Source organism: Nyctereutes procyonoides, unplaced genomic scaffold (assembly GCF_905146905.1).
Source record: "Nyctereutes procyonoides isolate TBG_1078 unplaced genomic scaffold, NYPRO_anot_genome, whole genome shotgun sequence".
Classification (NCBI taxonomy): domain Eukaryota; kingdom Metazoa; phylum Chordata; class Mammalia; order Carnivora; family Canidae; genus Nyctereutes; species Nyctereutes procyonoides.
This window is the reverse complement of record NW_026575155.1, coordinates 3,113,870-3,139,077: the sequence shown is the minus strand read 5'-3', so window position 1 is coordinate 3,139,077 and position 25,208 is coordinate 3,113,870. Positions and strand designations below refer to the sequence as shown.

Here is a 25,208-nt window from a genome sequence, read left to right as displayed (position 1 = left end):
TCAACAGCTTTCCCAGGAAGGACACCTAACACTACAGCACAGCAGAACATGGTATACACATAGCAAATAAATCTAAAGGCTTATTCTATTAGCCTGAAAATTTTATCTCAGTAGCCTAAAACAAAAGCAAACAAATAAGAATAGTGAAAAATGACAATTTTTAAAAATAATTTAGGATGTGGATGTTCAGAGAGGAAAATTACTGATTGTAAAAGAAAAAAAGTACATACAGTGAGTGCCAAATCAGGTGGTTCAATTTTTACAATTGTTCCAGACATTTTTACTTCTTTTAGCAGTTCTCTCAGCACCGGTGTTTGTGACAAATTCTGGAATACAGCATGGAAAATAAAAGGAAAATTATTTAAAAGCAAAACAACTCTATTTCGTCACTCAAATATTCAAATAATTCAAGTATTTCTTAAGTGTCTATTCTATCAAAACAGAAAATCACTATCAATACTGCAGTTTTCATTGTATCCACCTTAGGAAACAAAACTGTAACTCCCCACTTAATTTGGCTCCTAAGTACTTCGGTTCAAAGCTTCCTCAAAACAGCACTGCCTACTATGCAATATTAAGTAGCTACCTTACCACCACCAGCACTTGTAACTAGGTATTTGTTTCTATACTAGGTTACCTTGTGCTTCCCCCACCCCAGTGCAAGTTGCTTGAAGGCAGATGCTATGTTGGTTTTTAACTCCAATAGACCCCAGTGCTCAGCACAGTGATTTACTGTCATGCAAAGTCAACACTTCCTTAAGCACTCTTCAAAAACCCCAAAATGGGATCCCTGGGTGGCGCAGCGGTTTGGCGCCTGCCTTTGGCCCAGGGCATGATCCTGGAGACCCGGGATCGAATCCCACGTCGGGCTCCCGGTGCATGGAGCCTGCTTCTCCCTCTGCCTGTGTCTCTGCCTCTCTCTCTCTCTCTCTGTGACTATCATAAATAAAAAAAAATTAAAAAAAAAAAAAAACCCAAAATGAATTACTTGGGGGAAAAAACTTAATACTAAAAGTAACAAGTATGCAAAAACATCCTATAATGTGAGGGAAAAGAATTTTTGAAGAGGGAAACAAAATTAAGATTGGCACCTGCATAACTGCATTGAAGAAACATGTATTTCCCAAATTACTGAGTCCTTTCACAGTTATTTGGGAAGCAGAATTCGTGGAAGGAATTTCTTTAGTCATGTTTTCCTTTTTTTCTCGCTCTTGTTCATTTTTGCTCTCCTTTTCTAATTTTTTATTTTCAAGTTCAACATTACCATCTTTTGCTGCTTTAAAAAAGGGAAGAAAACAAAGACTTAGCAAAATGTGTAATACAACTATAACAAATGCAAAGTTATAGTTGGGGCAGAGTATTAGAATTTGTGAATTTTTATCTAACATCATTATCCCCAGCTGTTTCATTTTAAATGTTTTCTAACAGATATAAGTAAATTATCGTCACAAGAGAAAAACCAATAAAAACACTCAAAGGTGATGTAAGCATTAGTTTGACAAATGAAACCAAACAGTGTGTGTTTGGTATAAACCTTTTTTATTGCATAAAAGTTTTTTGTTTGTTTGTTTTACAAATGAGCACATCCTACTTTATGAAATTAGAGTATAAAGTAATCAAGTAAAGAATGTGGACCTGAAATAAATTTTTAAATGAATGGGTGAAAAATGAATCCTGAAGTTAAAAACAAACAATTCCAGCTGTGCAGATACTTCTGTGACCGTAAAAATCAAAACAAGCTTAAAGCAGATGATGTATGCCAATCCAATTAATTTAATTATGCATGAAAAAAAGCTGAGAAATAGCTAGCATTCACTTTTACATCATCCAAACACAAATGTAACAAAACAAATTCAGTACAAGGCAGGACCATCTCAAACCCCCTACAGAAAGGGCATCCCTGGTCATTACTACTCCAGACTCATCATCACATTTGACTAGACTGTTTCTAAGATTCCCTTCTATATCATATTATTACAATCTATAGTTCCATTGTTTTTATATTCCTAACCAAAAATAGTTTCATAGTTTGAAATCAACTATAATTAATGTTATTCAGGTGTATATAATGCTGAGCAGTAAGTAAATTTATCGAAATAGATACATAAATGAACATTACAGAATACATAAAGAAACAAATGATTTTACCTGATTTTGGAGTTGTAATGCCAGCTTGTTTTCTAACATAATCAACCACCTGACCCAATCTGTTTGAACTACAATACTGGACCTCATCATCACATAGGTAACACCTGTTTCCCAAAAGACCACAGAGAAGAAAAGTGACAAACTGACAACCAAAAGAGGAGATGAATTATAATTCCTGGAACCCAAAGTGAATAACCACCAAAATTATTCTGTTAAAGAAACTGAATATAAAAATCTGTGTTTTCTTGAAGAAGACAGACTATCCATGTTAACTCTGGTTTACTATTATAGTAAAGTTAGTCAGAACTATGGTTACATATAAATAAATACATATAAAAACCCCAAATACTTTACTGAAATGGCTATTTACAATCTGAAAGTCGAAGTCTTTCCTATACGTATTTCAAAGTACAGGCCTATATCGTCAAAATTAAGACGTTTTACAATAGACAGATGATGTTCACTGCTGCTCTGTAAATGTTTTTTAAAGATGTGAAAATTTGTTTTGATGATGTTGTAAGAAATATATGTACCAGCCTGACATTTATTTTCATGCAAATTCACTGCAAAAATCTTACTATATTCTCAGTTCATCTGAAATTGGTTCTCAGTGTCCCAATTTTTAAATAACTCACCACATGCCATTTAAAATAACCCACCACATGCCATTTATAATGCACCGCATGCCATTTATATCAGAAGCAAGAAAAACAGAAGGGTGAAGATTCATCTGTCTTCTAGATGCTACACTTTCTATGTGCATACAATAATACTAAGTTGAAAGGTTCTCAAATTCTCTAGCCTTCTGAAAGTGATGTATTTAAACAAATCCTACAAAAATGTAAACCTTCTTCCTCCTTAAACCCCTCCATTCTCCAATATTTCAAATATTTACCAGTCAACTGACAGGCATAAGAGTTATTAAACTTACCATACACTCCAGTTGTCCAAACTGAGAACCAGACAATGAGGTTCAGATCTTGGTGTCATATAGTGCTTCAAGGCATGCTGCTCCTGAGAATCTCTGCCACAGCCCTAGAGAATAATAATCATAAACCTCGAAGCTATGAAAGTTCACCAAGAGAATTCATAATCCATAATGCACAAGCAAGGGACCTGAGAAGTTCTGTCATTCTTATAATTTTGGAAATAACATGGTGGACTCTAAAGAGGGTCCCGATTTTATGAAAACCTAAACATGAATAGGCAACTGAGAGTATCTAGCAAGAAGGTATTCAGGAACCATGCACTCAAAGTACTCTTCCTCTCCAACTTGTCTTTTCCAGTCCCAACTAAATCATGCTAATGTAGCCATTCACTAGGTCTAGCACAAACCACTTAACAGCTTCTGAAGTATTTTTCTGACTTCAACTTCTTTCTTCACATACATATCTTTTTGAGTTTAATGGTATCTAAAACAAATTTATATTCACCCACTCAATTTAAAAATTATGAATTGCTTTTAAACTTCTAAGTAACAAACCTGATACCATCTGACATCGCCCTATCTTTCTAGGGTTAACTCTCATATTGTCCTATTATCAAATCCCACCCAGTCTTCAGGATCTAGCTCAAAGGCCACTACCTCTCACAAGCCTATGGTCATCCCCCCGAGATGAAGAAACGCTGTATTCTTACTGTAAGCTAACTCCTACAAAATATGGTATAAATTCCTAGTGGCATTCCTATTTTCTACTTCATATTAAAGTTGTTACTGTTTATAGCCTTCCTCCCCTGGACTATAAATCCTGAAGACACAAAAACAAAATTAATCTTTCTATTACCAAAAAATTTACCAAGTGGAAGGAGGTCAGTAAGCATTAATGGAACAAATAAATGGGAGATTTTCACTTATAAGATGTTTAGGCTTATTCATAAAAGAACATGACCAGATTCTCTGCCTTTTGCTGGTTAAATCTCTGCTATAAAATATACCCTCACTATGTATCTATCTGAATCAGGCCAACAACTCCCTTGGATTGCACTACGGAAGCGGTCCTGTTTCTGTGATAGCTAAAACTATATGTCAAAGGGGAAATGTTTATCAACAGCTTCTAACCTTTACCTGTGATATCAACACTACTGATCTAATTTATCCCATTCAACATTTCACTCGAAAATAAATATTAATTTTGAAAAAAAAATTAACATCATTTGAAACATAAGAATGAGATGACGTGTCTTAAGATAGCAGTTGAGAATCACTTGCTTAGCAGTGCAAAGGTAACAATAGTGAAACTGTCTTACCCTTAGGAACTAGATAGATAGCAAAATAAAATTTGTAATAGGAAATGTATTCTGGAAAATCTAAAGTAACAAAACGTATTCATTCTCACCATATATAGTTAAGAACGACAGTGAAAATCTAAATATGTTCTTTGGAATGCCTGGGTGAGGATCAAGTCCCACATTGGGCTCCTTGGAGGGAGCCTGCTTGTCCTTCTGCCTGTGTCTTTGCCCCCCCCTCCTCTCTTTCTCATAAATAAATAAAATCTTAAAAAAAAATAAATATGTTCTTTGCTATTATTCAATTTTTTTAAGCCAACTGAGCCACCCAGGGGCCCCAACACTCAAATACGTTTAAATTGTCTGGCGACAGTGAGATAGCACTATTTCCATCAGAATGGTTAAAATAAAACACTGTGACAATACTAAATGCTAGCAAGAATGCAGAGAAAGTTGATCACTCATATACTGCAAGGAGGAATATAAAACATCATGGACACTCTGGAAAACAATTTGGTGGTTTCTTAAAAACTAAACATTCATCTAACGTATGACCTAGTAATTGGACTCTTGGACATTTTTTCCAGAAAAACGAAATCATAAAAACATGAACACAAATGTTCATAGCAGCTTTATTTGTAATCACCAAATGTGGAATGGGAGCAGCCCAGATGTCCTTTAACAGAAGAATAAACAAACTGTGGTACACCTATAGCATGAAATACTACTCAGCAATAAAAAAGAACTACTGATAAACACAATTTAGATGACTCTTCAGGTGATTATGCTAAGTGAAAAAAGCCAATCCAAAAATGCTGTATACTGTATGATTCCATTTATATATAATTTTTTGAAGTGATAAAATTTTAGAAATAGGGAATAGATTAGTGGTTGCCAGGGATTTGGCAGGGGAGATGGCAGTAGGGGTGTGGGTATGATTTATGCATTATTTCTTATACTGCATGTGAATCTACAATTATCTCAATAAAAAATTTCAATTTAGAAGAAAAAAATTATCTGCCTCACCTTGAAGCTTCATGACAGGAATGCCTTAGCAGCCCAGTTGTCTGACATACGAATTTAACTTGCCAGCAATAGCAGGGAAAAAGGCCTGACCTCATGACCATGGCAATCCCTGTGAGCTGTTCTGCCGCCTAGACACCCTCCATCCCCCAACACCAAGGTACTCATTCCCCCAGCTGCCATGAATGAGGCCTACTGACAGCTCACAGCTCAGTCTCTCCATCCCCAGGAATTATCCTCAGTGGAACAGAGCTGCCTTGCCCACGGTTAGTCCCCCTTCCCAGGGGCATCCCACACCCAGTGTTTAGTCTATCCACAAGTACAAAGGCCTGGCCCCTTGCCTTAGTTCAGAACATCTCTGAAGGCCAGAATTCACTGTGGGATCAGCTAAGGCCCCTTAGCACTGCCTCTTACTTCAACTTCTCCCTCTGCTCAGTCTTGCCACCCTAACTCTCTTCCTGGGGATGGTACCTGAGAACACCCCACAGTAAACCACCTATACACACCTCGGTCCCCAAAACTGTGCCCCAGGGAATAGGGCCTAAGCCAGCTGGTAGCCTACTCATCCAAATTGTGGTTTTACATAATACCTTCTAAAATTAACACAAAGAGTTTTACAAAATCCCATATGGATCAAAACCTAAGCATACCTGATGGCCACATTTAAGACATAGCCAAACTGAAGGGTTTTCTTCCGTTTCTTCTTCAGATTTATCTTTTACTTTATTGTCCGTCTTACAATCTTGGCAAATATTCCATTCCACATTCAATAAAGCCCTTTTCAAATTACCTTGTTCCAGTCCTTTTCTAATGTGTCTGCACATAGGTTCTATTAAAACAAATAATAAAGAAGCGTGTAAGGTAAAAATGACTTTCTGCAGTTAAACTCAAAACTTATCCCTCATTTGAACTTCAAAAATTAATTTACTCCATACACAAATTGTTAGATAATCTGAAAGCTTAAATTTGTTTGATATTTGAATATTATGATTATGTGAGAAAGAGATTATATACAAATTTGAAATTTTGGTTTTCTGAAGTCCTATGTATAACCATCACCATTCCAAATTCACTTCAATTTATTTAACTGTTTCCCTTAAATTAAGGCCTTTATCATATTAATTTAATTATTCTCTTTAGCTTAAAAAGCTAAAAGTTCATGAAGAAGGTCCTTCATTCAGTCAGCAATACAACTACTGTAGCACTGTGGTGGGGGCCAGGGAACATTAAAAAGACCAAGTCACAGCTCCTCTCTTTGAGTAGTATTCTGGCAGAAGCAGATAGATAAACATGTAAGAATCTCCAAAACGTTAAAACAAAGAACCTCCAAAATGTGCTATAGCAATACAAGAAGGACTAAAATCAATGAAGGGTAGGGTAGGTAACATCTGTACAGTTGTATTAACAGTAATAAAATTTTCTAGTATTAAGTACTATATGAGCCTGACAGTGTGCTAAATATTTTTGCATACGTGACTTCATTTAATTCTCACATCTCCCTAAAAGAAAGACTATCCCCAATGACAAATGAGAAAACTAACATTTAGTGCCCAAGATTACAGAACTACTAAGTGGCTATGCCAGAATTTGGACTCAGGTCGTCCTGACCTCAAAGCTCACACTTTAAACTATGAATTCAGGGACTAAAGAACAACTGAAAAGGTCATATCCCACAAAGGTATGGGGATATAAAATGTCACAGTGCATACTGTCTCTTCAGACTGGCAGTCACACTTATGTAAAAACAAGCAGCTGGACCTGAGACCAAAAATCCCACTGGAACCAAATCAGTAAAGGGCTTTGCAAGTCACTCTAAAATGCTTCAGTTGTTTCAGGGACCCAAGAGGTTCAGAAACCAGTCGAGTGGCACATTTAGCTTATGTACAATGAACTTGCACCCAAGAAGATAAACGCAAATGAGATCATATAAAAAAAAAACTACTAATTCCCAGCAGGTGGTCAAAGAAACACAAACGAAGTACTCTTTTTTTTCAACTAGACAATCAACAGATATTTACAAATGATATTAGCCCCTGTTGATAACATTAAGGGAAATAGGTACTTTATTTCACTGCTAGGGGGGCTGTAGATTAATAAAAAATGTTTGAAGGGCATTTGGCTATGGAACCAAAAGAGCTTTGAAAATATTTATGCCATTTAATTCATCAATTCTACTTCTAAAATCTGTACTAAAAATATAACTGGATGTGCAAAGAGATTTAGCTACAAAAATGTTTACTATCATTCCAATCATATCACTGAAAAGTTACAGATTATCTAAATTTATAACCATGGGGAAGTACCTAAGTAAATTGTGAAATGTGCACTCATGGTCCTTTAAATCAATGGAGTATCATGCCATTAAAAACGTTGTGAAGATTATTAAATGACATGTAGATATAAACATTAAGTTAAAATGCAAATTGCAAAACAATAATGTACATTTTGATCCCATTTGTAATATTAAAATATATGTCCATTTAGGGATATAAACAAAGCTTTAAAGATTCAATTGGTGAAATATACCTAAAGATTCAGAAGAATCATCAATTGGAACAGTTTTTCCCTTTGTCCGTTTCTTTCCCATGTTGGCACTTTATGGATTACTTACTGACACAAAATAACAATCTAGAAAACAAGATAAAGTTAGCTTGACAAAAAAAAAAAAAGTATGTTTTATACTTCTCTAGGAAATAGTAACTAAGCCACATATTTTACATGTCTATCACACTTTATAATTTACAAAGACTATTCACATTTTTCATCCAGTTTTCAGTAAGAACGCTGAAGTAGATAGATTACCTACCCCTCGCTTTTCATATCTTAGAAAACTGATTCTCAGTAGTTTTGCAATGAATGTAAAAGTTAGGAAAGCACGTTTTCTTCTTAAACAGATCTTAAAAAGTCTCAGCACATTATACTATTAGGAATTCAACTTCTCACTACATAAATGTGGAGTGGTGGTGGCATTTTGAAACAGGATAATGTCCCTTCCTTCTAAGCTATCTTGCTTAGCTCTGCAGTCTATGCAAATTAAATTGATAATTTCTCCAAGAAAAATTTCAAAAAATTCTGAAGATAATCTACTAAATGGAGTTAGAAAATTTACAAATTTTGAAGCTAAATATAAAAAGTGATCCACTGTTCCACATTTTCCATACCAGTATTCCTTGTGGGTTATTAGCTTACTGAGAATTTATTACAAGTGCATTCTCAACTGTTTACACTATTATATTACTGCCAAAATCTTTTTGGAAGACTATGACAAACCTAGCTGCACAACAAATCTTCTCCTCCTTAGTCAACAATTCAAAATTAGAAAACATGAAAACTGTTGAAAGTATATAGATCTACCTAACTTTAAATAATGATTTGGAAAGCTTGTACTTCACATCAAAAGCTCAGTGTCAACATCACCTAAATGACTGTAATAGTTACTTTACCTGGGATGCTTATTAAAATTCTGATTACCTAAGTGGAAAGTAGGACCTGGGAGACAGGTTTTGAAAACCTTTCCCAATTAATTCTGATACTCAGCTGTCATCCCGTCCTGGCTAAGGTTTTAGAATTATCCCTCTTTTAGCTCTTAATTGGTTAGTGTAAGTGAAGTTAATTCAAAAAGATTTATACGAAAAAGGAGTACCACATTAAGCAACTGTTAAACTTTCCAAGGATCATCTAAAATGTAACAAGGCTCCAAGTTAACAAAATAAATGAGTTAACTAACAACAAAATAACACAAAGGATATGGGTATATATAAAACTAGGGTATATTTTAAGTAAATTCTGTCACCCTAAAATAACATGTTACGTAATTTATCTTCTCTAGAATTACAGATTTTAAGGGGAAAAAAAATAGTACCCAAGTTCTTGCGTCCAATCCAACTACCTCTAATCTGTGCTGCATTCCAGTACTAGATATTCCTTCTAATAATGCCATTCTCATCATATCCATGCTCCTGAGCTATGCACTCACGGTCCTTTACAAAGTGTCCTCAATGCTCTGGTAATCCTGATTCTCATTACTTCCCAGCAAAGAACCACTAAAGTTCCATTCTAATTATACACTTGCTTTTGATCTTCAAAGCCATTTCATAAGCATTATCTTACTTGATTTTCACAATAACCCTTTAAATGGAGAATTTTGCTAAAGGAAAAAAAAACAAAACTCAAAAACAAAAGTGATGGAAGACCACAGGGCGGCAGAGATGGAATTAAAACCCAGCTCTTGGGATCCCTGGGCGGCGCAGCGGTTTGGCGCCTGCCTTTGGCCCAGGGCGCGATCCTGGAGACCCGGAATCGAATCCCACGTCGGGCTCCCTGGATGGAGCCTGCTTCTCCCTCTGCCTGTGTCTCTGCCTCTCTCTCTCTCTCTGGGACTATCATAAATAAATTAAAAAAAAAAAAAAAAACAGCTCTTTCGGTTCCAAGACCACCACTCTTTGCATCCTCATCAAGCCAGTCTCTCCAAGAACACCTTTAAGCCTGTGATCTCTAGCTGGGAAGGTTGCCTCCATCTATCCAAATCTTACCAATTCTCCAAAATGTCCATTTCAATGAAGCCTCAGGCAACCGTTCTATTTTAAATAAACCTCTCAACTGAACTTCCCCAACCTTTATAAATGTGCACTATTCACTTTGTTCCCTAATCCGATGGGCTACATCTTAAATTTTTGATCTGGACACCTGTTATTTCTCTATCTGGAATCTAAAGTTTTAGGAGAAAGAGGCGGTTTCAAGCATCACTTCTGAATCGCCAAAAAGCATCTAACATAGCGTCGGTACATACAGAAATACTTCTCAAGAAATACTTCTTGCATTGAAACAGAAAGAAAGAGCATCATAGTACCTGAGACATTAAAAAAAAAAAAAAACAAAACAAAAAACCGATTATAAGGTACAAAGGTAGGTATACCCTAAGAATGAAGCAAACAGGTTCCGGTGAAAAACAAAAAGGTAACGAGTGAATTCGTCCCCACTAGCAAATCTGGTCTGAGGACTGCAGCAGCCCGGCCTCCAAAGAAAAACTTGAAAGACTAATTGTAACTACTCCAGGGAGAGGACGGCAGGGGCTCGCTTCGAAGCTGCGGAAAGCGCTGCAATACATCGTTCGCGGCTACAAAGGGCATCAAAGGAGTCGAGAAAAGAGACTGGCAAGCACCACCAGCTATAAATCATCATCAATAAATCTGTCAAGTTTTTCAGGTGAGTCGACAGACGAGAGTCAGCCTCTCGGCCAAGTGACTCTTTGCAGGACTCCACACAAAATTTAAATCGAAGCTGGTCTTGCCGGCTCGCGTTACTAATCCGTTCTCGTCCCTTCCCAGCCTTCTCATGCCAGCTCCAAACCCATTCAAAAAAAAAAAAAAAAAAAAAACCACGGAAGAGCGTTCGGAAAAGTTTTGTCGGCAGGTCTGAAGTGCGGCTTTCAAGTTTGGCGTAGCCGTGACCTACCCTAGTCCCCTGAACCGGAGAGATGACAGACCCGGCTTCTCCTACTAACCCCCACATGGAAGCCAACCCCAACGTGTCGGGGCGCTCCGGGCCGCGCGCAGCCTGCCACACCTCCCCTTCCCGTCCAACTGCTCCGCACCCACGGGGGGAACCTGGGGGTCCGGGGTCGAACAGGGCGCCAGCACCGACAACTCATTGGCCAGCTCCTGGAACAGACAGGACATGAAGCCAATGAGAACGCGGTACCGGGCCGAGGCCGGGTAACGTGCTTTGGGGAGAGGAGCCTTCGGGAGGAGAACGAGGTTAAAGGCAGGAGATTCGGGTTCTCGAAACGCAGGAAATCGTGCTAGCGCTGACTGCGAGGCAGTGGGAACAGAACTCACCCACGGCGACAGCGCCCATAGCTGCACCCCCTAACGGGCCTGCGGGCTGGGCAGCCAGCTCCGTCTTCCTCCCGATGACGGAGAGAGCGCGACAGAGCAGAAGCCAGATTGACCCCCAGAAAGCAACAACTTCCGGTACGCGGCATTATGGGAGGTGGCTAAGCCCCGCCCCCGGGGCCTGCGGCGCTGACGCTATGTCATTGGCGCCTGCGCGCGGTCCCCTCCGGAAGTTCAGACGCCGCTGCCTGGAGGAGCCTGGGGGGCGGTCGGTATCCCTCCCTCTCTCTTTTTTAAAGATTTTTATTTATTTATTCATAGAGACACACAGAGAGAGGCAGAGACACAGGCAGAGGGAGGAGCAGGCTCCACGCAGGGAGCCCGACGTGGGACTCGATCCCGGGTCTCCAGGATCACGCCCTGGGCTGCAGGCGGCGCTAAACCGCTGAGCTACCAGGGCTGCGCAGAATCCCTGCCTCTGATGGAATCATGGGATTATTGAAATGCTTCGGAAGTCCGGGTACCTGGTGGTGGTCAGAGACCTGGAACCTCCTAGATGGGTGACCTTACATCACATCTGAACGTGAACGTATGTAAATAACGTTTACATTTCACGCAGTTGCCCTCATTGTGTCCGATCGACTTCTGGGGTTGGGAACATAAATCGTCTTGCCGACTGAAGGTGAAATTTCCATTTACTGTGTGTCCGTTCAAAATATGTTAAGTGCCGAGGCCCATGTGAAGTGAATTGAATAAACACAGGCTCGCTGCTCTGGGGCGTTAATCTTCTACGGAAGACACGATCATCGCGGGAGGGGGGGGGGGGGAGATGCAAGCGCTAACCGAAAATAGGCAAGGGAGAGAACAGGTAATTCACAGTAAAAGGACAATTGGTCGTTAAGAGATAGGACGAAATGTTCATCCTTATTAGTAATCCGATAAAGGTAGATTAAGAAAGTGGCATCCTCACCTAATCAATTTGGCTAGAGTCACAAGGGTTACATTTGACTCTCGTGCTTTTTTACTGCTGATAAGACTTTTTTTTCAAGTTTTCTTCACTCAGCACACAGGCATTTCTTTTTCTTCTTCTATTCTAAAATGCAGCCTTAGGGACATTGCTTGCTTCCTCTTGCTTCCTCTGCCTAGAATGCTGCTCCCCATGATCTTCTGTGGTTGCTATTTTAATTCTGTTCACACATTTAAAGTTACTTTAAAAAAAAAAAGACCTATTTATTCATGAGAGACACACACAAAGATGCAGAGACACAGGCAGAGGGAGAAGCAGGCTCCATGCAGGGAGCCCGACTTGGGACTCGATCCCGGGTCTCCAGGATTATTACACCCTGGGCTGAAAGCGGCGCTAAACCGCTGAGCCACCGAGGCTGCCCTAAAAGTCACTTTCTCACACAGAAATTGGCTGGGCAATCTAGGTTATGTAGCCATCTGATCACTCACCTCACTTTATTTTATGTCGCTACCCAGTAATAATCACTAGTATTTTTCTTTCATTTTTAAGTATATATTTCTCTCCCTACACACACCTCCATACATGCCCAGAAACGTGCAAATATAAACTCTTTGAGAGATGGGACATCTTTGTCTTGTTTGTGGCTCTCTCTAGTACCCAGAAGTGTCTGGAATGGAACATTTATGTGCTTAGTAAGTACTTAAGAGTCATAGAAATGAAAAATTTTGCAAGAATGTTCATAGTAGCCTTACTCATAATAACCAGAAATTGGAAACAGCCCACGTTTTGAACAAAAGAATAAGAAAACTGTGGTATAGTCATATAATGGAATTCTAAGCAATAAAAAGAAACTGTAAGACACAAGAACATGGAGGAATCTTTAAACTATTATACTGAAAGTAGATATACGAAAGTACCTACTATGTAATCCCATGCATATGAACAGGCAAACCTAATTATAACAGGAAAAAAATCAGATCAGTGGTTAATCTTACAGAAGACACAATAATTGCTTGGGGTGGGGGGAGATGCAAGCCCCAAAAGAAACATAGGCAAGGAATACAAACAGGTAATTCACAATAAAAGGACAATTGGTCGTCAGAGATAGGACGAAACTCTTGGGAGTTCCGGTGCAGACTGGGAAGAAGCATGGAAGGAACTTTTTAGGTACTAGTAATGTTCTATACCTTAACAGGGTTTGAGTTACACAGGTGAATGCATTTGTCAAAACTCAGCAGATATATATACTTAAAATACGCAGTTCATTTTTACCTCAAAATAAAAAACCCAACATTTGAATCTTAATGTTATGCAACTGAAGTACAACAATGTCTGCGATTTACTTTGAAATGCATCAAAACAGATGGATTGATAGATATGGTTGAATAAAATGTTTAAAAAGTGTCTAGAATTGGGATCCCTGGGTGGCGCAGCGGTTTGGCGCAGCGGTTTGGCGCCTGCCTTTGGCCCGGGGCGCGATCCTGGAGATCCGGGATCGAATCCCACGTCGGGCTCCCGGTGCATGGAGCCTGCTTCTCCCTCTGCCTATATCTCTGCGCCTCTCTCTCTCTCTCTGTGACTATCATAAATAAATAAAAATTTAAAAAAATTTAAAAAGTGTCTAGAATTACGGTAGCGTCAGTTTCTTAACGTCAGCACTACGGACAGTTTAAACCAGCAAATTCTTTGTTGTAGGGGGATGTCTTCAGCTTTGCAAGGAGTTGAGAGGCACCCCTGGCCTCTAACCACTAGATGCCAGAAAGCACCCCTCTCGTTGTGACAACTCAAAATGTCTTCAAGACTTTACCAAATGTCCCTGCAGTAGCAAAATCATCCCCTTCCTTTTTTCCTCCCTTGAGAGTTGCTCCACTGCTTCACTGTAAAATTCTCTCAACTTTACAGTATGCTTTAAATTTCTCATAAAAGTTGGAGGGAAAATAGATCAATAATACTGAAAAATACCCACAAAGCACCGAGTCAAAGATACAGCTACGAAAGCGTATGTACTAATCTTATTTCCAAGTTATTAATGATACCTTGTAAGAATGAACATGTTCACAAAAAAAAAAAAAAAAACCCTGAGATTTCTAAAATGAAGATGTAACACCATAAGGGAAAAGTGTGCATCACCTATATTTGGATTGTGAAGGAAAATCTAAATTACTCTGCTGGTGGAGTCGCCTTCAAACTGTCCTCTTACTAGCAGAGACTAATTTCCATGCATGCACACGGTATTTCCTCCAGTCAGTCGCCACGACCAGCATCCAGGCTCCCCTCTCCCTAATGCCTTGCTGTTGAGGGACCAGAAGCATCTCTGTTGTGTGGGAAGATATTAGGAACGCAGAAAAGGGAACCCCACCCCCACCTCTCGACACCCAAGCTACATCAAACCGAACGATTTCTACGCATGTTTGAATTTGAGGAGCGTTGCTTTAACGGACCATTCCTTGACCCAGAAAACAGTGCCAGGGGCAGCGGCTGGGAAATGCCAGCAGGGTGGAATTTGAACCCCGCGACTCGGAAGAACGTAGCGGAGCTAAGACCAGCGGCGGAGCACCTGCCACCAGCCAGCGCCCAAGGGCTTCCGGGGCGTGCGCCCACGCGCATGCGCCCAGCCGGGAGGGCGCTGCGCGACTTCCCCTAGGCCGCCGCGCTGGAGTGGTTTGTAGGCTTCGGATTGCCCAGCCCTTAAACCCTGAGGCTCCCTCTGGAAGGGACCTGAGCTGCCCGTGCAGCCAGAAGATCCAGGGTTCCAGCACCGAGGGAGTCCGCGGCTCCAGGTGAGTCTTCGGCCTACCGCTGCCAGCCGAGCCGAGGGTTTCCAGCGGCCCGTTGCCCCGCGGGGGACCCGGGGACGCCGTGGCCCCGCCTTCCCGCGCGCTACGCACTGCTCATTGGTTAGAACCGGCTTCGGCAGCTCCTGGCCCCGCCCACAGCCGGGCCCCTCTCTTCCCACGCCCCCCCCCCCGGCCCGCTCAGTTGTCAGGGGCGACGGCGCCTGCGCACCAGGCGCCTGCCGGCACGGGCTCCCGCGGCTAGCCTCGCGTCTGGGACTGCACCCTGGACCCGCTCTGCCCTGTGAAGTAAAAATCTGCAAGGAGAAAGAATGATTCCCGCTAGGAAACCCAGTTTTCATTATACGTTCGTACAGCGTTCACTGAGATCCTGAGTCAGAAAATTCTCCTCGAGGTTGTTTTTTTTTTTTTTTTTTTTTTTTTTTTGCATTCAAAACTTATCTACGAAAATCATTTAACACGTCCATGATACCCCTGTAACATCACTCCCATAGTCGTCCGCACTCGGGTCGTTTGGCCCCAAACTTCTTTGCTGCCTCCATTTCATCCTCCAGACTTCTGAAGTCAGTGGGACTTTCTCCCAATTTCACTCACTCGGTCAGCGACAAAACAAACGCGCCTTTAAATATATGACGGTTACTCCCAAGATTACGTCTCCAGCCGGCTACCTCGTAACCTGCGTGACTTTCCATCCGACTGTCTGCTGAACATCTCTCCTGAGGAGGTGTCCTAATAGGCACTTCACTTAGCCTTTAGCCACTTAACACTTAGCCTTTTTATCTTCATTGTTCTGTATCTTATTAGATAATATGTCCTGATCCTCAAACTAAATAGAAAGCTCCGGGAATGAATGAAGTATGAAGCTCTACATAGAGTAGTTACTCAACGGATATTTACCAAAGATGAGAAAGAATTCCATGAAGACACCATTAACCAAGATAATGGGTGTTTGATTTCACAGAATAAATTCTCTTTGAGAAGGTAAGCCATGTTTCCTTTGTAGCAATGGAACTGAGCTCTGTTTTTCTTTTCAGATGTGTAACCCTTTTTTTCTGGATTAAGAACACCACATACCAAAACTAAAGCCTCAAATAATATAGAAGTATATATATTAGTCTTCCCCTTCTTCCTTCTACCCACATTTAGCAAACTACTTTGGTGAATTCTTTCTGACTTTTTTCATGTATGCATAATGATATAACAATAATACGATCATAACTATTTATATTCTTCTACAATCTACTTTTTTAAGTAACTGTATACATGAATATCAGTGTTAAAATACATTTTTTTAATGATCTCATTCTATGGTTTAAATATATATTTATTTAACTAATCCATTGTTGGACATTTAGGTCATGTCTCATTTTTTTATTATAAATAATAACCAACGAGCATCCTTATAAACACATCTTTTTTATACTGTCTGATTTTTTTCCTTCATAAAATTGGAATCCTTATATAAGCTTTCCTTATAGCAACTTTTTCATCTATGACAATTACTAGACATTAGACATCTTTGTGTGTGGTGTGTGTGTGTGCGCACACATACCAATTGGTAAGTTGAAAATATTGTGTAGGGGGTACTTCCACTTTTGGAACAACAGAGTAGATATATTTTTATCCAATTTGTCCTGCTAAGTACAACTGAGGATACTGGACACTATTTACAAAGCAAACAGAAGAGACTCAAGAGTTAAAGGGAAGGCAGACCAACTAGGGACCTTGGGACCCAAGGAAGGACACCGTGGTGACTTCCTTGGGTATTCTTTTTTTGCCTCAAATATCTGAGACTTGATTTAAAAAGCAGCAACCTAGAAATACCAAGGATACAGACCCCCCCAAAAAAGTGTAAAGCTCCAAAATACTCTGCTCTCTCTGCTAAAGTACCAAGAAATGTACAGCTGAACAAGATGGAAAACATTTATATAATAAATGCTGTACACAAGTCAAAATACCACAGAAAATACTGTGGCCTCTCCCCCACCACACAAGCAAAGGGAGCCTAGATTCCACCTTCACTGAGCTGTAATAAGTACTTAAATGTTCACTCCTTCTCAGGATGGTACCAACAAAATCTGATTAGGGACCTAGGACTAAGTCCTCCCAGGCATAAGTCCCTTCCTTTGTTCCTTTCTGAAGCAGTATCTGAAATTGTATCCTAAAATGGAAGATTTGAGTAATATTCAGAGTCTTGTAATACCTAAATGTCCAGTTTTCAATAAGAAAACCATTCATCATACAAAAAAGAAGGAAAATCTCAAACTAAATGAAAGAGACAACAAACAGATGCCAATCTCTGAATGACAGAGATGGTTGAATTATCTGACAAAGATTTTACTCTATTATTATTTTATTTTATTTTTAAGTAATCACTATATGCAACATGGGGTTTGAACTCACAACCCCAAGATCAGGAGTCACATGCTCTTCTAACTGAGCCAGCCAGGTGCCCCTAACAAAGATTTTAAAACACCTATCATAGGATGCCTGACTGGCTCAGTCAGAGGAGCGTGCTATTCTTAATTTCAGAGTCATGAGATCAAGCCTCATGTTGAGTGTAGAGATTACTTAAATAAATAAAACTTTAAAAAATACCTATAATAAAAATTTTTCAGTGAATGATTATAAACACACTTCAGGTAAATAAAAAAAAGAAATAGAAGTAAAGAAATAGAAGATATAAAGAAGAACCAAATGGAAATGATAGAACTGAAAAATGCAATAACCCAAATTGAAAACATGGTGGATGGAGTCAACGACAGAAGGAAGGAAACAGAGGAAAGGGAGATACAGCAATAGAAATTATCTGATCTGAACAACTAAGAGAAATAGGCCAAAAATAAATGAACAGAGCTCTAGAACATGTGAGACTATAACAAAATATCTAACATGTCACTCCAGAAGAAGAGAGAAGGAAGAGGACAGAGCTGAAAAGTACTTGAGGAAATGATGGTGGAAAATTTCCCAAATTTGTCAAAAGGCATAAACAGAAAGTATTTTCATCAGAAGATATGGGCCCCAAATGAAGAGGCATGATATTTTTTAAGTGGTGAAAATAAGGAATTGTCAATCTAGAATATCACATCCAGTGAAAATATCCTCCAGAAAGAAGGGGAAATCAAGGCATTCTAACATCAAGGAAAACTAAGAGAATTTGTCAGCAGCAGACCCACCCTTAAAAATGGCTCAAGGAAATTCTCTAAATGGAAGAGAAACAATAAAGGAATTATGATGGAAAAAATATTGAAAAAGCAAAAGTGCGGGCAAATAAAATGTATTTCTGTTTTCTAAATCATATTTGGTGGCTGAAGCAAAAATTAGAACACTCTTATGTTTCTAAATGTATATAGAAAAATTTTAAGATCACTATATTACAATTGGGAAAAGGTAAATGTACATAAAGTTTCTATATGTCAAACTGTTAAGAGACTGGTATAGACTGTGATGTTTTATATACATATATGTAGAGTAACCACTAAAAGAGCTGTAAATTATAAAAAGAAATATGGGGGTGCGTAGGTGGCTTAGTTGGTAAATGTCTGCCTTCAGCTCAATTTATGATCTCGGGATCCTGGGATCAAGCCCCGTGTCCGGCTCCCAGCTCAAAGGGCAGTCTGCTTCTCCCTCTCCTGCTCCCCCTGCTTGTACTCTCTCTCTCTCTCTCAAATAAATATACAAAATCTTTTTTTAAAGATTTTATTTATTCATGATAGACACAGAGAGGCAGAGACACAGACAGAGGGAGAAGCCGGCTCCATGCAGGGAGCCCAACATGAGACTTCAGGATCATGCCCTGGGCCAAAGGCAGGCACTAAACCGCTGAGCCACCTAGGGATCCCACAAAATCTTTTAAAAAAATAAGCTAAATTTAAAAAAGAAATGTATGCAAAAACATTATAAATTAACCAAAATGGAATTCCAAAACATTTTCAACCTAAAAAAAGGCAGGGAAAATAAAAAAGAAATGGAAAATATAGAAAACAAACTGAAAATAAAATAGGTGACTTGGGCAGCCCCCGTGGCACAGCAGTTTAGTGCTGCCTGCAGCCCAGGGCCTGATTCTGGCGACCCGGGATCGAGTCCCACATTGGGCTCCCTGCATGGAGCCTGCTTCTCCCTCTGCCTATGTCTCTGCCTCTCTCTCTCACTCTGTGTCTCTCATGAATAAATTAAATAAAATATTTTAAAAAAATAGGTGACTTAAGTCTAACATGCTAATAATTGTATTAAATATAAGTTGTCTAAATATAATAATTAAAAGGCAGAGATTGTGTGCGTGCGCACACACACACACACAGAGTATTCTGGTCTGAAATATCAATAGTATCAAGGTTGAGAAATCCTAAACTTGAGTCTAGTTAAGTCTAGAATCTAGACTTCCAATAAATTCATATTTTCAGGACGCCTGGGTGGAGTGGTTGAGCATCTGCTTTTGGCTCAGGGCACAATCCTAGGTTCCCGGGATCGAGTCTTGCATGGGGCTCCTTGCATGGAGCCTGCTTCTCCTCCCTCTGTCTATGGCTCTGCCTCTCTTTCTGTGTCTCTCATGAATTAATAAATAAAATCTTTAAAATTAATAAATAAATTCATACTTTTTACTGCACATTACACTGATGCTTTCTAGGGTACCTAGTGCTGGTTCCTGAGCCTTCCTGAAGTTCTGCCCCTCCTCTGCCCACCTGACCAAGCAGTTAATAGAGAGAAGAAAGCTGAAATCTGAATTGGTTATAATTCATTTATCCCTTTTCACCTTCCAAAATTTTGTTAATACCTTTTGTAATTTCCTTTCCCATTCTCTTTGAGAATTTATCCTTTTATTCTCATTTTAATGGGGTCACAGAGAAGGGGAAATATTATACAAGTGCTCAGGCTTCATGTTTTATCAGAAGTCCTCATACTTTTTCTTGCAAATGAAATTAATTTAGCTAAGAAAAAAATCTGCCACATGTACAAGAATGAACCTGGACTATTTCCTTACACCATACACAAAAATAGACTCAAAATGGATGAAAGACCTAAATGTGAGACAAGAATCCATTAAAATCTTAGAGGAGAAAACAGGCAGCAACCTCTGTGACCTTGGTCACAGCAACTTCTTGCTAGACACATCTCCAAAGGCAAGGGAAACAAAGGCAAAAATGAACTATCAGGATTCCATCAAGATAAAAGCTTTTGCACAGCAAAGGAAACAGTTGACAAAACCAAAAGACAACCAACAGAGTGGGAGAAGATATTTGCAAATGTCTTACCAGGTAAAGGGCTAGTATTCAAAATCTATTAAGAACTTATCAAACTTAACACCCAGAGAACAAATAATCCAATCAAGAGATAGGCAGAAGATTTGAACAGACATTTCTCCAAAGAAGACATACAAATAGCCAACAGACACATGAAAAAGTGTTCAACAGCACTCGGCATCAGGGAAATACAAATCAAAACCACAGGGAGATACCACCTCACTCTGATTGGAATGGCTAAAATTAATCACTTAGGAAGCGACAGATGTTGGTGAGGATGCAGAGAAAAGGGACCCTCTTACACTGTTGGTGGGAATGCAAACTGGTGCAGCCACTGTGGAAAACAGTATGAAGTTTCCTCAAGTTGAAAATAGAGCTACCCTATGACCCAGCAATTGCACTACTAGGGATTTACCCCAAGGATAAAAATGTAGTGATCTGAAGGGGCACCTGCACCCCAATGTTTATAGCAGCAATGTCCACAATAGCCAAACTATGGAAAGAGCAAGGATGTCCATCAACTGGTGAATGGATAAAGAAAATGTATATAGATAGATATAGGTATAGGGATAGGGATAGGTATAAGTATAGGTATAGGTACAGGTATAGGTATAGGTATAAATAGATACAGACACACAGTAGAATATTATTCAGCCATCAAAAATTGAAATCTTACCATGTGCAACGACATGGATGGAAGTAGAGGGTATTATGCTAAGTGAAATAAGTCAAAGAAAGATACGTATTAAGAATTTTTTAAAAGGAGTTGGGGGGCACCTGTGTGGCTCAGTCGGTTGAGCATCTGCCTAGCTCATGGTCTCAGGGGCCTGGAATCAAGCCCCATATTGGGCTTCCTGCTCAGCAGGGAGTCTGCTTCTGCCTCTCCCTCTGCCCCACTCCCTGCTCATGTGCATTCTCTTATTCTCTCTCTCTCTCTCTCTCTCTCTCTCTCTCAAATAAAATCTCAAAAATAAATAAATAAAAAATATAAGGTTGTAAGGGGACTATGTAAAAACTAAACTTCAGTATAGCAACTTTTGGAAGGCAACCTGGCAATATCTACCAAAATCTAAAATGTTGTACCTATTGACCCAATAAGCTGCCTCTACAAAGTTATCCTTGAGAATATGGTATTAACAGTGTTCCAAACTGTATATATAAAAAGAACTTCCATTAAAGAAATGTTCATAACAGCAAAGGTGTGGAAGCAACTCAAGTGCCCATCAATAGTCAAAGAATGCAATAAATTACAACACATGGGCAAGATTCAGTATGACAGCCATTAGAAATTCTGTCTGTAGAAAGAATGAGATAAATCACTATGCACTAACAGCGAGTATTAACAGGTGTTACTTGAGGTGTGGGATTGTTAGCATATTTTCTCTTCTTCACATTCTTCTGCTTTTGAAAAACTAATAAACACTAATATTAAGAGAAAAATATTAACCATCCACAAAACTAATTCTCTTACTTTTTCTGTACATTCTAGGTTTCCAAAGTAACCAGCCATAGCCTCTCTCCTGGCTATAATATCATTCATTGATAATGGCTTTTTTGACTACATAATTAGTTTACTTCAATGAAACTGTTCATTGTGGTAGCTCAAGCTTCCTGGTCAACTATCCAGATACAGAGGAATCTGATGCCTGGTTATTATTAGAGTTTTATGGCATTCACTGGATCTGTAGTTTGTGTCCTTAGTGTATTACATCTGTTTAAATTTCACGTGTTACAAAGAAATCACACACTTTCAGTAAGTACCTATTTTGATACATTGAGTTCTCCCAAGATTGTATTTACAAATTATCTCTCTTATCCTTACCTCCTTAGAAATTTACAGATATCCAAAAATGATTGAGATTGAACAGGCTGAGGCCCAGCTCTCTGAGTTAGACCTGCTAGCCAGTATGTTCCCCGGTGAGAATGAGCTCATAGTGAATGACCAGCTGGCTTTAGCAGAGCTGAAAGACTGTATTGAAAAAAGGACGATGGAGGGACGATCTTCAAAAGTTTACTTTACTATCAATATGAACCTGGATGTATCTGAGGAAGCAATGGTAATTCACTTTGCTTTTTGAAGAACTGAAACCTATTAAGACTTAAAACACCACTTAGGGCATTTTCTTCTTTTTTTCATCAGGTGATGTTTTCTCTGGCCTGTATCCTTCCCTTTAAATATCCTGAAGTTCTGCCTGAAATCACTGTCAGGTATGTGACAGCGTAACAGAAATTGGCCAACATCAGAGGTTAAATTTAATTTGAGAATTAAAACAGTGCTTAAGTTTGTTTTCCGTTCCAAGAAAATTGATTGTTTTTATATTCTTGATCTTTTCCATCAGATCAGTATCGCTAAGTAGATCCCAGCAGACTCAGCTCAACACAGATCTGTCTGCATACCTGCAAAAGAATTGTCTCGGAGATGTCTGTATATTAAATGCCACAGAGTGGGTTAAAGAACATGCTTCTGGCTATATCAGCAGAGACACCATACCTCCTGCTCCAGGAAGTACATTCCAGCCAGTTGATCTCGTTCTCACAAGACTGTGGATCTATAGCCATCACATCTACAATAAGTGCAAAAGAAAGAATATTTTAGAGTGGGCAAAAGAGCTTTCCCTATCTGGTTTTAGCATGCCTGGGAAACCTGGTGTTGTTTGTGTGGAAGGCCCACAAAGCGCCTGTGAAGAATTCTGGTCAAGGTTTGCTTTCATAAATGTTATATGCTGTATCGGTAATTTTAGTAGTAAACAAGATATTAGATATGTGTAAATTAGTATGTCCCTGGGGTTGTACCTTATGGGATTCAGTCTTAAGTCAATGGAGAAAACAGAACTCACATACAGTCAGCATCACCCCCTTCCCTGATACAGTGCATAGAAGATATTCTGTAAATAGCTGTTGAATTGAGCTCCTGTCCAATATGTGATGATCTCCATTTTCATGGATCTTATACTTCTTAGTGATGAGATAAACTGTGCATACCCTGTGAAACAAAGGGATTTCTAATCTCATTTCTGTTCTGATATCCTAAATGAGTTTCTAAGAAGTCCCTTTGGGAGTTTGAGATATAGCAATTTCCACATTTCTAAAATGTTGGTATGAGGCAGTAGTAATAAATGAGTTTGGGAGATAGGATCATGACCAGCATCATATTTGATTAAAATAAATCCCTGTGAGATAAAAGTAGGTATCTTTACCTCTAGGAAAAGGCATTGATAAGTGCTTTATAACTTCTGTTTTCAATGTTCTAGAAAACAAAACACATTTTCAACATTTCTACTTTGAAAATTTCCTTTTAGACTCAGAAAGTTAAACTGGAAGAGAATTTTAATTCGCCATCGAGAAGACATTCCTTTTGATGCTACAAATGACAAAATAGAAAGACAAAGAAGATTTTCAAGTTTTGAAGAAAAAGTGTTCAGTGTTAATGGAGCCAGAGGAAACCACATGGACTTTGGTCAGCTGTATCAGTTTTTAAACGCCAAAGGATGTGCAGATGTTTTCCAGATGTTCTTTGGTGTGGAAGGACAGTGACTGGCCAGAGGAGTAATTGAAAATATTTGTCACTGTTGGCCCCTTGATTTTTCCCCCTACTCTTCCTTGAAAGATGAAGTAATTTGGGGCACCTAGCTGGTTCAATCAGTTAAGCTTCTGACTTTGGCTCAGGTCATGACCTCAGGGTCCTGGGATCGAGCCCCGAGTCAGGCTCCCTGTTCAGTGGACAGTCCTCTTGGCTTTCTCCCTCTCTCTCTGCTATTCTCCCTGCTTATGCTCTGTCTCTAATAAATAAATAAAATCTTTTTAAAAAAGATTATACTTAAAACAGTTCTCCTTTTACTTATGACTTATATTTAACAGATACATTTCAGGGACGCGTGGGTGGCTCAGTGGTTGAGCACCTGCCTTCTTCCCAGAGCGTGATCCTGGGGTCCCAGGGTTGAGTCCCACATCGGGCTCCCTGCATGGAGCCTGCTTCTCTCTCTGCCTATGTTTCTGCCTCTGTCTCTCTCTGTGTCTCTCATGAATAAATATTTAAAAAATACATTTCAGCTCTACTTTTCTTCCCCCACCCCAACATTCCGGAATGGGGCTAAAGTAAAATTACTTGATCTTTTTTTTCCCCAGAACCCTGGGATCATGACCCAGTCAAAGTCAAATGCATAACCGAGTCACCCAGGCACCCTTTAAGTATAATCTTTAAAATTGTTGATAGAACGCTCTTGACATAGAAGCTACCCATTTTGAAAGAGAAATTAATGATACTTGAGGGAGATAAATGTTGCAGGTCCAACTTGCCATCTGCTCTCAACCTCGTCCCCCTTCCCTGCTTCCATTTAAAACCTGAAAAAGCTGATGCTCACTCTACAGCCTCTTTTGTGGCTAGGGAGGGCCGCAAGACACAGCTTTGGCTAGGGGAGTAGGTTAAAGGAGTAGATGCACCACTTTTTCCCTTTCTGCCACAAACACTAAAGGGAGTTGCCATGGTCCTTTGACTATAGGGGCAGGACGGGCCAAAAGAACCACAGAGATGCCAGTCCCCACATCGTTGAGCTGCTGATCCAACACCATCCCCTGCCTATCTCTTGTCAGCTTGTTACGCAATTAAATCAGTCTCCTTTCGTTTTCTGTGCCTGTTACTGGCAATTGAAAGCTAAATTGCCAAGTAGACTTTCTTCAAAGCTTTAGATTTGCATCTACCCCAACCATTTGATACACAAATAGGTGAAGTTTCTCTTAAACAGCTTGCAATTCATCTCTATTTTAGTCTACTTCTCTTGTCCCTGTCCCTGGGCTCACCTCACATAAGGTTGAGGCACAAGAGGCTCAAACTTTTTAATAGGCCTCAACAGTCCATCAGATTGGTAATTCAGGGAATTTGGTTTTGGTAAATTGGATTTTGACAAATTTTTCATCTGGAAATGACTTTCTATAAATTTATTTTCAGCAAATTGGCCTAGAGTCAAATAAACACATG

At 39.5% G+C, this 25,208-nt stretch overlaps 2 protein-coding genes across 10 annotated transcripts in view; one reads left to right on the top strand and one right to left on the bottom strand.

Annotated features, from left to right (window-relative positions):
* Positions 1-11,363, bottom strand: part of USP16 (ubiquitin specific peptidase 16) — a 26,009-nt gene extending 14,646 nt beyond the window's left edge. Inside the window, exons 1-7 of one of the 5 annotated variants that reach the window (XM_055313302.1) lie at positions 11,235-11,339; positions 7,924-8,025; positions 6,048-6,226; positions 3,080-3,183; positions 2,149-2,252; positions 1,092-1,276; positions 231-326 (exon numbers count right to left, since the gene is read on the bottom strand). In XM_055313302.1, coding sequence (XP_055169277.1) covers positions 231-326; positions 1,092-1,276; positions 2,149-2,252; positions 3,080-3,183; positions 6,048-6,226; positions 7,924-7,984 — 729 coding nt within the window. In that variant the 5' untranslated portion in view covers positions 7,985-8,025; positions 11,235-11,339. Of the gene's footprint in view, positions 1-230; positions 327-1,091; positions 1,277-2,148; positions 2,253-3,079; positions 3,184-6,047; positions 6,227-7,923; positions 8,026-10,312; positions 10,657-10,851; positions 10,938-11,234 lie in introns of those variants that run through there. The other 4 variants (XM_055313303.1, XM_055313301.1, XM_055313304.1 and 1 more) reach the window with 4 other exon arrangements.
* Positions 11,288-25,208, top strand: RWDD2B (RWD domain containing 2B). 5 transcript variants are annotated; one of them, XM_055313310.1, is made up of 8 exons: positions 11,288-11,369; positions 11,553-11,820; positions 13,894-14,978; positions 15,798-15,974; positions 22,064-22,290; positions 22,374-22,441; positions 22,573-22,932; positions 23,533-25,207. In XM_055313310.1, exons 5-8 carry the CDS (start codon positions 22,084-22,086, stop codon positions 23,765-23,767), a joined length of 870 nt encoding a protein of 289 aa, XP_055169285.1. In that variant the 5' UTR covers positions 11,288-11,369; positions 11,553-11,820; positions 13,894-14,978; positions 15,798-15,974; positions 22,064-22,083; the 3' UTR covers positions 23,768-25,207. The 5 variants fall into 5 exon arrangements, with proteins under 5 accessions (XP_055169285.1, XP_055169288.1, XP_055169287.1 ...); XM_055313313.1 differs by lacking the exons at positions 11,288-11,369; positions 15,798-15,974 and having other exon boundaries at positions 11,455-11,820; positions 23,533-25,208; XM_055313312.1 differs by lacking the exons at positions 11,288-11,369; positions 13,894-14,978 and having other exon boundaries at positions 11,455-11,820.

Excerpts from the sequence above, each read along its gene's own strand:
- RWDD2B (XM_055313313.1), top strand. The coding sequence starts at position 22,084 with ATGATTGAGATTGAACAGGCTGAGGCCCAGCTCTCTGAGTTAGACCTG. Across the intron at positions 22,291-22,373 it reads ATGTATCTGAGGAAGCAATG|GTGATGTTTTCTCTGGCCTG; the intron begins GTAATTCACTTT and ends TTTTTTCATCAG. Across the intron at positions 22,933-23,532 it reads TGTGAAGAATTCTGGTCAAG|ACTCAGAAAGTTAAACTGGA; the intron begins GTTTGCTTTCAT and ends ATTTCCTTTTAG.